The sequence below is a fragment of the Neofelis nebulosa genome, chromosome 12 (genome assembly GCF_028018385.1).
Source record: "Neofelis nebulosa isolate mNeoNeb1 chromosome 12, mNeoNeb1.pri, whole genome shotgun sequence".
NCBI lineage: Eukaryota > Metazoa > Chordata > Mammalia > Carnivora > Felidae > Neofelis > Neofelis nebulosa.
In genome coordinates this window covers 28,865,837-28,876,304 of record NC_080793.1, presented here as the reverse complement: position 1 = coordinate 28,876,304, position 10,468 = coordinate 28,865,837, and the positions used below count along the sequence as shown (strand labels likewise).

At 38.5% G+C, this 10,468-nt stretch overlaps 1 protein-coding gene across 1 annotated transcript; it reads right to left on the bottom strand.

The window, feature by feature from the left end:
* Positions 1 to 5,362: 5,362 nt before the first annotated feature.
* LOC131491563 (olfactory receptor 13C3) lies at positions 5,363 to 6,456 on the bottom strand. The gene has a single exon (XM_058694698.1). It carries the CDS (start codon positions 6,332 to 6,334, stop codon positions 5,381 to 5,383), a length of 954 nt encoding a protein of 317 aa, XP_058550681.1. The 5' UTR covers positions 6,335 to 6,456; the 3' UTR covers positions 5,363 to 5,380.
* Between the last annotated feature and the right edge of the window lie 4,012 nt (positions 6,457 to 10,468).

The window sequence follows — 10,468 nt, the reverse complement described above, 5'->3', positions numbered from 1 at the left end:
CAAAAAAAAAAAAAAAAATGGAAAAAGATTCCATGCTCCTGGATAGGAATAACAAATATTGTTAAAATGTCGATACTACCCGAAGCAGTCTACATATTCAATGAAATCGCTATCAAAATAACACCAGCATTCTTCACAGAGCTAGAACAAATAATCCTAAAATTTGTATGGAACCAAAAAAGACCCCGAATAGCCAAAGCAATCTTGAAAAAGAAAACCAAAGCAGGAGGCGTCACAATCCCAGACTTCAAGCTATACTACAAAGCTGTAATCATCAAGACAGAATGGTATTGGCATAAAAACAGACACATAGACCAATTGAATAGAATAGAAACCCCAGAACTAGACCCACAAACGTATGGCCAACTCATCTTTGACAAAGCAGGAAAGAGCATCCAATGGAAAAAAGACAGTCTCTTTAACAAATGGTGCTGGGAGAACTGGACAGCAACATGCAGAAGGTTGAAACTAGACCACTTTCTCACACCATTCACAAAAATAAACTCAAAATGGATAAAGGACCTGAATGTGAAACAGGAAACCATCAAAACCCTAGAGGAGAAAGCAGGAAAAGACCTCTCTGACCTCAGCCGTAGCAATCTCTTACTCAACACATCCCCAAAGGCAAGGGAATTAAAAGCAAAAGTGAATTACTGGGACCTTATGAAGATAAAAAGCTTCTGCACAGCAAAGGAAACAACCAACAAAACTAAAAGGCAACCAACGGAATGGGAAAAGATATTTGCAAATGACACATCGGACAAAGGGCTAGTATCCAAAATCTATAAAGAGCTCATCAAACTCCACACCCGAAAAACAAATAACCCAGTGAAGAAATGGGCAGAAAACATGAATAGACACTTCTCTAAAGAAGACATCCGGATGGCCAACAGGCACATGAAAAGATGTTCAACGTCGCTCCTCATCAGGGAAATACAAATCAAAACCACACTCAGATACCACCTCACGCCAGTCAGAGTGGCCAAAATGAAGAAATCAGGAGACTATAGATGCTGGAGAGGATGTGGAGAGACGGGAACCCTCTTGCACTGTTGGTGGGAATGCAAATTGGTGCAGCTGCTCTGGAAGACAGTGTGGAGGTTCCTCAGAAAATTAAAAATAGACCTACCCTATGACCCAGCAATAGCACTGCTAGGAATTTATCCAAGGGATACAGGAGTACTGATGCATAGGGGCACTTGTACCCCAATGTTTATAGCAGCACTCTCAACAATAGCCAAATTATGGAAAGAGCCTAAATGTCCATCAATTGATGAATGGATAAAGAAATTGTGGTTTAGGGGCGCCTGGGTGGCGCAGTCGGTTAAGCGTCCGACTCAGCCAGGTCACGATCTCGCGGTCCGTGAGTTCGAGCCCCGCGTCAGGCTCTGGGCTGATGGCTCGGAGCCTGGAGCCTGTTTCCGATTCTGTGTCTCCCTCTCTCTCTGCCCCTCCCCCGTTCATGCTGTGTCTCTCTCTGTCCAAAAATAAATAAAAAACGTTGAAAAAAAAATTGTGGTTTATATACACAATGGAATACTACGTGGCAATGAGAAAAAATGAAATATGGCCTTTTGTAGCAACGTGGATGGAACTGGAGAGTGTGATGCTAAGTGAAATAAGCCATACAGAGAAAGACAGATATCATATGGTTTCACTCTTATGTGGATCCTGAGAAATGTAACAGAAACCCATGGGGGAGGGGAAGGAAAAAAAAAAAAAGAGGTTAGAGTGGGAGAGAGCCAAAGCATAAGAGACTGTTAAAAACTGAGAACAAACTGAGGGTTGATGGGGGGTGGGAGGGAGGGCAGGGTGGGTGATGGGTATTGAGGAGGGCACCTTTTGGGATGAGCACTGGGTGTTGTATGGAAACCAATTTGACAGTAAATTTCATATATTAAAAAAGAAAAAAAATAAAATAAAATAAAGATACCAAACTTCACCTGAAACTGAAAAAAAAGTGGGAAGAAAATAAAATGATTGTTGATATAAATGGAGCCTATGGGAAGCTCTTTGGAATACTCTAAAGTATATTTGAAGGTTACTACTATCTGTATTACAGTATCTTGAGGAAATCAACTTTTGGAGTACAAAATACATACTCAAACTCAATAAGCAGTTAATGGCAGCATGCTGTGTGTATAAACCAAGACTGACTGAAATGTTCTAAGAGACACTTGCTCAGTATTAGCCAGGGAGGTACAACTGAAGTTTCAGAACTCTTCTTTTTGGCCGGAAATTTCTTCCTCCTGCAGCACCATATCCTATACCTCAACAGGAAGGCCTTAGCCATACATGAGTTACACTCTGAAGCTTCATGTGTTCTTCAAAATATCCAACTCTGGGAAAGTGTTGAAATGTTTAACTTTAAAATCTGGCCGCCTTTGAAATTTAGAAAATCAGTTAGTACATAGCCTGTGTTATCTCATGGTAACAATCACTGGCGTGAGAAATAATGTTTTTTAATGATTCATGTGCCCTTCTCATGGCTCACAGTCCTCACTGGCACTGTCCCACTGGTTAACTGGAGAAGGCATTGTTCATATGATAGTTTATTATCCTTTGGAGATAATAATCTCTATATTCATAAATTTTCTATGTTTATAAATATATAGTTAGATAAAATAATGTAATTATGTCCAGGATTTGCTTCAAAATAATCTGGAGGAAGAAGATAGATAATGATGAAAGAAAGTTGACCATGTGTTGGTAATAATTTAAGTTGTGTGATTGGTACATAGAATTTTATTAAATTACTCTCACTCTTTTGTTAAATATTTGAAAATAAAAATTCCAAAAGTATGCCATAAAGAAAAAAATACATATAAATGTGTATATATAGATAAATAAAGATATAAACATGTATGTGTAAGTATGCATGTAAACAGAGCTGTAAACATATTGGGGGAATCTCTTACAATGGTGGGTAATATGGTCTTTCTGACAGTAATTGAGCTAGAAATTGGAAAAAGTTTTTATCACCTGCCTTTTAAACTTCACCTGTGAAACCATAGGTATTGTACATGAAAAAAAACAACACAACAAAACAAAAACAAACTTTACCCTCAACTGTTCATAGTAAATTAAAGTGATAAATCAAAGTAAAAACATGGTGAATGTATGACTCCTAATGACTAGGAGAAATCTTGAAGACGGTATCTTTGGGAGATGGCTATATAGACAATATTTTAAAAATATTTTTACATAGTTTTTTTAAATTTAAAAATATTTATTATCAGAAAATAATACACCTAACAATTTCTTGGAAATTTTCTGATTTTCCAAGGAGGGCAATGTATTATTGAATCTATTAATTTTCTGATCATTGATTGACATGATCCTTCTTGTTTTTATAAAAGCCCTTTTGTACCTTTTTTATATACCTGTGGAATATTTTATTAAGTGAAAGGTTCAACTTGATATAAGCCTACATATAAGATGCTAACAACCTTGATATTGTGTGAGGAACAAAAAAAAAACTAAAAATTAAGCTGCTAAGAAGTTGGTTAAAATCACACAAATAACATTTCTGCATGCCTAAACCCTTGTTGTCCCATATTGAAACTGAAAGAGAATTAAACAAGGATCAGGTACAAATGCAGGGCCACTAGTGGTGGAGAGGAGGAGAAATGCCAGAAATTCAAAAGGCATTACCCACAGGGTCTGGAGCATGCCTTTCTGAACAGAACCAAAAGCAACACTGATGTTCCAACACAGAAGAGAGAGCAGCAGCTGGAGATTTTCCACAGTAACAACCCTTCATTCCTGTTAGGGCAGTGGCACAATAGCTGAATTTAGTGACCAGATCATTTAGGTACAAACCTGGGTCAACCAAAGGAAGTGGAATGGCAAAGAATGAAGCCTCTGAGTAGGAGATATGGGGTTACAGTGTGGCTCCAAAACAAAATAAAGAGGAATGTTGAGTAGGAAATAAAGTCAAAGCCCAGTTATCACCTGGGCTAAGAGATTACAGAAAAGACAGATGGTGTGGCTCAAAGATACTCTGTGCTCGGCAATGGCCTTCTAGACAAGGAATCAACAGAAAAAGAAAAAAGAAAAAAAGAACATAATAGACTTAATAAAGAGTTTCAACTCATTGGAAAATGAAAGAATGGATTTTATTTTCCTAATCATTGTTTTTACCACTCTTTCTGAGCCCAGAAGAACACCTCAGGCAGATTTGAAACATTTCTGTTTTATTTGGCATAGAATACTAACCTTCCTCTCCTTTCTAGACCAGCTCCTCTGCTAGTCTGCAGCCTAGAGAACTCTGCAGGTCTCCCCTCTTCAAGTAGGAAGCCTGACTCTATTTCTTTGTAGGCACCCAAAACCTTAAGGGACTCTTTTGCAGCATCCCCAAACTTGGATTGGAAAAACAATTTTGCCATTCTTTCACAGTGACTGTTGTGAAATGTCGCCCAAAACCCATTGTGGACTCCCCATAAGGTAGAAAATTCCCTCAGTTATTTCTTCCTCTCTCCCGAGCTTCACTTTATATAGCTTTAAGGGGAAAGGCAAAGATATTAACAGAGTGACTTCCAGGAGGAGATTTTGGCTCTTGTAATTATTAGCTTATGGTAAAAGAGGTGCTCAGTAGTTACTTTTAGTCATCAATTTGGAGTCTTAGCTTCAATTCTGAAATTCTAGACACTGTGAAGTAGTGCTATGCCAGGTGCTTTCTCCAGTTATTGAAACTTTAAATGACACTAAAACCTGGCTTTACGTATTTCCTTATTCCAAGGTAAGGTAAGTATGGCTTACAAAGAATAGTCTACCCAATGTCATTTAGGTAGTTTGTGAAGTTGCAGATTTTGTACTCTTACCTATTTCTAAAGCTTATGTGTGATATTTTCCACTGTGTTTCTACACACGACACCAGAAACACTCATTCCAGATATCACCAGAGATGAGATTCTAATGGAATTCATCATGCTTGTGGAATCTAGACCAGGACATTTTGGAAGCTGAGCTTAAAGCAAACTATAGTTCTCAGTAATTCTAGCTGAGTAAAGCTAGGAAAGGGGAAGAATAAAAATATCTCTCCTTAACCATAGTTTCTCCAAAGAAGGTTTTAACTAATTGACCTATGAGTCCATCTCTGTGCCTGTTATGAAAAGACCTACAGGGGTGCCTGGGTGGCGCAGTCGGTTAAGCGTCCGACTTCAGCCAGGTCACGATCTCGCGGTCCGTGAGTTCGAGCCCCGCGTCAGGCTCTGGGCTGATGGCTGGGAGCCTGGAGCCTGTTTCCGATTCTGTGTCTCCCTCTCTCTCTGCCCCTCCCCCGTTCATGCTATGTCTCTCTCTGTCCCAAAAATAAATAAAAAACGTTGAAAAAAAATTTTTAAAAAGAAAAGACCTACATTTTCTGTGTAGGATATACTTACTGAATAGCTTTTTGGGTTAGCAGATATTTTACAGCAATTTTTACATCCTTATTCCTCAAGCTATAGATGATAGGATTTAGCATGGGGGTCACTACCCCATAAAACAGGGAAATGAGCTTGTCTGAAGTTTGCAACTTGTCATCCCCAGGAAACTCTTGAGACTTGGGCTTGGCATACATGAAGAAGATGGTACCATAAAATATGATCACCACAGTCAGATGTGCTGAACAGGTGGAAAAGGCTTTGCGTCTCCCTGTGGCTGAGTTCATTCTCAAGATGGTGTAAAGGATGAACATATAGGAGAAAAAAATGACTATCAGTGGAAGAACCAGGAATGCCATATTTGATATCACCATGGTGATAATATTGAGGGATATATCAGCACAAGCTAGCTTAAGGACAGCTAATATTTCACATGTGAAATGGTTGATAACATTATTCCCACAGAAAGGCAACTGCATGGCAAGAGATGTTTGCACAATTGAGTTGATTCCACCAGAGAGCCATGACACAGAACCCATCCGTACATACACCACCTTGCTCATGATGATGGGGTATCTCAGAGGGTTACAGATGGCTACATAGCGATCAAAAGCCATCATGCCAAGGAGGAAACACTCTGTTGACCCCATTGCAAACCCAAAGAACATCTGCACTGCACATCCAGAGAAGGAAATGTTCCTTTTCTTTGAAATTAAGCTCACCAAAGTTGAGGGAACAGAGGAGGATGTATAGCAGATATCCAGGAAAGACAGGTTGCCCAGGAAGAAGTACATGGGGGTGTGAAGACGAGAATCAAAGATGCTTGCTATGATCAGAACACCATTGCCAGTTAGAATCACTAGATACATTACTAGAATTAGAACAAAGTACATGATCTCCAGTTTTGGGTAACCGGAGAATCCCAGAAGAAGAAATTCTGATGTGAATGTCTGGTTAATTTTATCCATGTCATCTGCTTTCAGGATATCACAGGAATATTTAATATAAAATATATTCACTGCTAAGAAATGTTACAAATTACCTGAACAATTCATTTTGTAGATGGTATTCTAAGGAGTGTTTGCATGGATCCCTGCAATTGTTGTCCCTGGATTGTTGTCATCTTCAACAATCTGTGTGACTAGAAAAAAATGAAATTGGAAATGACTAAGTGCTGATGCCCTTTGCTAATATGTGAAACTCTACCTATGATCAGACAACTGTACAGAAGTAACTTTTCCTGCTGTTGACAGACTCCCGGGTTGAGGTTTCTAAAACTCCTAATTACCAACTATGAGCCTGACTTCATCTACCCCCAGAAAGCAAGCAGTAGAGAGAGATGGTAAAAGACTACTCAACATAGAACAGACATTTATTTCAGCAATTACATCATGGTCAAAATTTCACAGCAACTTTGATATTTTTGGTATATATCTCATTCTATGTCTGATTCTACATACCTTATATTAGTATGTTTAATTCATATTTTAATTAATTTTATAGGCATTTAATAATAATAAATTGAATAGCATAAACTGAAATTTAATGTCAGTTTAAATATTAGTTTTTACTCTCATATTCTAGGCCCCTCTTAGTATTTTGTGTGACTGTTCCTATGACAAGACCATTGCACAGATCAGCTCTGCATGAATGTTAAAATCTTTGGAGGACATTACATAGTCTCTACCTTATTTTATTCTGTAGCTTCACAGTGTATCTTGCTTAAGTCAACCTAAGAAAACAGTAATGCGGTTTAAATATTTTATGTAATTATGTATATATGGGTATATATCCATCCCTTTGATTTATAAAATATAATAATTCTTTATATTAGCCCCATTTTTTCCCAAATATAAAAGATGTAACTTGTCCAAGTTAACCAGTTAGTAAATAATGAAGTGGAGCTCAAAGCTCAGATTGAATCTAATTCATAGGGGTGCCTGGTTGGTTCAGTAGGTAGAGCATGCGACCCTTGATCTCAGGGTCGTGAGTTCAAGCCCCACTTGGACACAGAGGTTACTTAAAACAAATCCAGTTCATAGCTTCACTGATTTTCATATGCATATGAATCATCTGGGTATCTTGAAAAACTTTAGATTCTGGTTTAGAGTTCATGGCAGCTCCTGAGATTTTCCATTTCTCTTAAGTGGTACTTATGCAAAGCTCTTGAAAGCGTTTGAGTAGCAAGGCTTTTATCTACACTGAATTGACAGAGTATGCAGATTTTTCTGACCCATACTGATTTTTTTCATCTTATTATGGATTGCCATGTGAATCTGAAAAATAACAATAATATATGTTTGTGTTTTACAGAAAGGTCCAAATTCATATCATGTTGTTATATACTCTTAAGAAAAAATATTATTAAAAGACACATTTTTTTAAAAAAAGTAGTTTCAACTTGTGCCAGACTACTACAATAGTTTTAGAATATTACTGATAGCCAACCTTGAACCTAGGCACGTTCCAAGCACAGTAAGGATAAACTAAAGAATAATGTAAAGTGCCTGCCATTACAAAGCTCACAATTCAGTTAGGGATATAGGAAAAGTACATATGAAAACACATCATAAATATAATTACATTATGTAGTTTGAAAATTACCAATTTTCCCAGAAGGAAGAAGTTTCAGACTTGGGCCTGATCTGGAAGTATGGGAAGAATTAGACAGATTTGGAAGAAAAGAAAAGAGGGGACATGGGGTATCCCAAAAGTGAGAAGTTGAGCCAAAGTTAGGAATACATAGAGCACATCCTTTTTGAACAAGGAAGTTTCGGTGGAGGGGTAGCGGCAAGCACATCTGAAAAGGAGAGCATGGTAGATACATAGAGAGTCTTGAGGGTCAGGCAGAGAATTTGGCATTTCTTTTGGTAACGAAGGTGTCCATCATTATTACAAAGCACAGAGCATGGGCTGAGTGCTTAGACCCTATGATATTAATACTCTCCAAAATTGACATCGTAGTATGATTTTATGAAATTTTTTATCAGAAATGTAACACAAGAAATTAAGCTATGTAAATTAATGGGGTTGTCACTAATTACTGACTAGATGTGAAAACTGATCTTTCCAAAATCACCACCCGATTCGACATTGGTCAAATCACAAGTTTAGGCCTCACACAGGCTAATAGTTTTGAGAATTTCAGTAGAGTCACTCTTCCCCCCACTCTCACTTAATTTGTCATGGGTAGTATTTGGGAAAATTACTGTAGAAAAGGTTTTACTTAGAGCCAGAAATCCAATTTGTGAGTTGAAGCCCTGCATCAGGCTCTGTGATGCCAGTGCAGAGCCTGCTTGGGATTCTCTGTCTCCCTCTCTCTGCCCCTCCCCCGTTCATGCTCTGTTCTCTAAAAAAAATTAATAAACATAAAAAAATACACAATAGAAATATTTCAACTTTGAAGAGAAAGGCAAAGAAGAGAATATAAAAACCTCAATTTTAGGAACTCCTGGGTGGCTTAGTCAGTCAAGCGTCTGACTTTGGCTCAGGTCATGATCTCATGGTTCGTGGGTTCAGGCCCCACGTCAGGCTTTGTGCTGGACAGCTCAGAGCCTGTAGCCTGCTTTGGATTCTGTGTCTCCCTCTCTCTATGCCCCTCCTCAGCTTGTGCTCTCTCTTTCAAAAATAAATAAACATTAAGAAATTTAAAAAATAAACACCTCAATTTTAGAGTTGAAAAAAATAGTTAAGAGATTGTTAATTTTTGTTATTTTTAGCTTAAGTCCAGAACTTCCTTTAAAGGAGATGGAAGGAAGGAAGGAGGGAAATGGGTGGGGGCAGAGAGAGAGAGAGAGAGAGAGAGAGAGAGAACAGTTGGAGAGAGGAGAGATACGGAGAGAGGGAAAGATCTTCATTTTATTTGTGTAGCCAACTCTTACTTCAGAATCCTATGTGCCTTGAAATTGGTCCAGTTGGAATAATGGTCCAAAGCCCATTATCTTTACATTACTACTATGTCTAACTGGTGTCATTAAAATTGTATAGAAATTATCAACAGAAGGGAATGCTCAGCAGGAACTGTAGAAATATCGGAGTCACAAAAACAAATTGACTATATTCATTCAACAGTGCCCAGAGGAAAGGGACAATTATTCTACAATGATTCTACACTATTTCTTATGATAAATCAAAATCCTCTCCAGCTCGGAAATTTGTCAGAGAATGCAGAGAAATTGAGCACTCTGATCAACCCAGTCACTAATGCATAAAGAAGAACTCAGCAAGACACTGATTTACTAAGATATATGGAGACACTCCAGGTAGGAGCCAAAGGTCCAGCCTGGAAAGACTGTTGACTGCCTATTCCAGACAACTTCCGGATAATGCATCCAAGGCTACCTAAACTGCTTCTCCAGCCACCTGCTCCCACCTTTCCCTCCTAAATAGGAATCCCCTCACTAATTCAAACCCATCTTGAGCCGAGCTTGTCTTGCTACTTCTGTTCCCTGCACTTTAAACCGGTGATCTTGTTATACTGTGAGATACCTAGACACACAGGGGAAGGAGTGCGTCTGTCTTGCTCATCCCTGTAACACCTAAGCCTAACACAGTGGCTGCACATAATAGATGGGGGTTTGACTAAATAAGTAAAGGCTGACTTTCTAAACCCAAGCAATTCCCTGTGTAGTATTTTTGGACAAGAAAAATTTAATATGTCATATTTATTTTGCAGCAGGCTTTAATTTTTGTAAGTATCTTTCAGACAACACTAGTAAGTGGAAATATTTTTAAAAAATTTTTAATATTTATTTATTATTTTGAGACAGAGCACAAATAAAGGAAGGAAAGAGAGAGAGGAAGACACAGAATACAAAGCAGGCTCCAGGCTCTGAGCTGTGAGCACAGAGCCTGACATGGGGCTCAAACTCACGAACTGCGAGATCATGACCTGAGCCAAAGTCGGATGCCCAACCCACTGAGCCAGCCACCCAGGTGCCCCTAAGCTGAAATCTTATATGCCACCTATGCCATCTTATAATTACCAGTTTATGCACTGTAAGTATAGAGGATCACCTAGTACTCACTGGAATATATATGATATGGGTTTAGCATGGTGGGAAAGTGCCTGGGACTAAAATCAAAGTCTGTGGTTTGAGGTC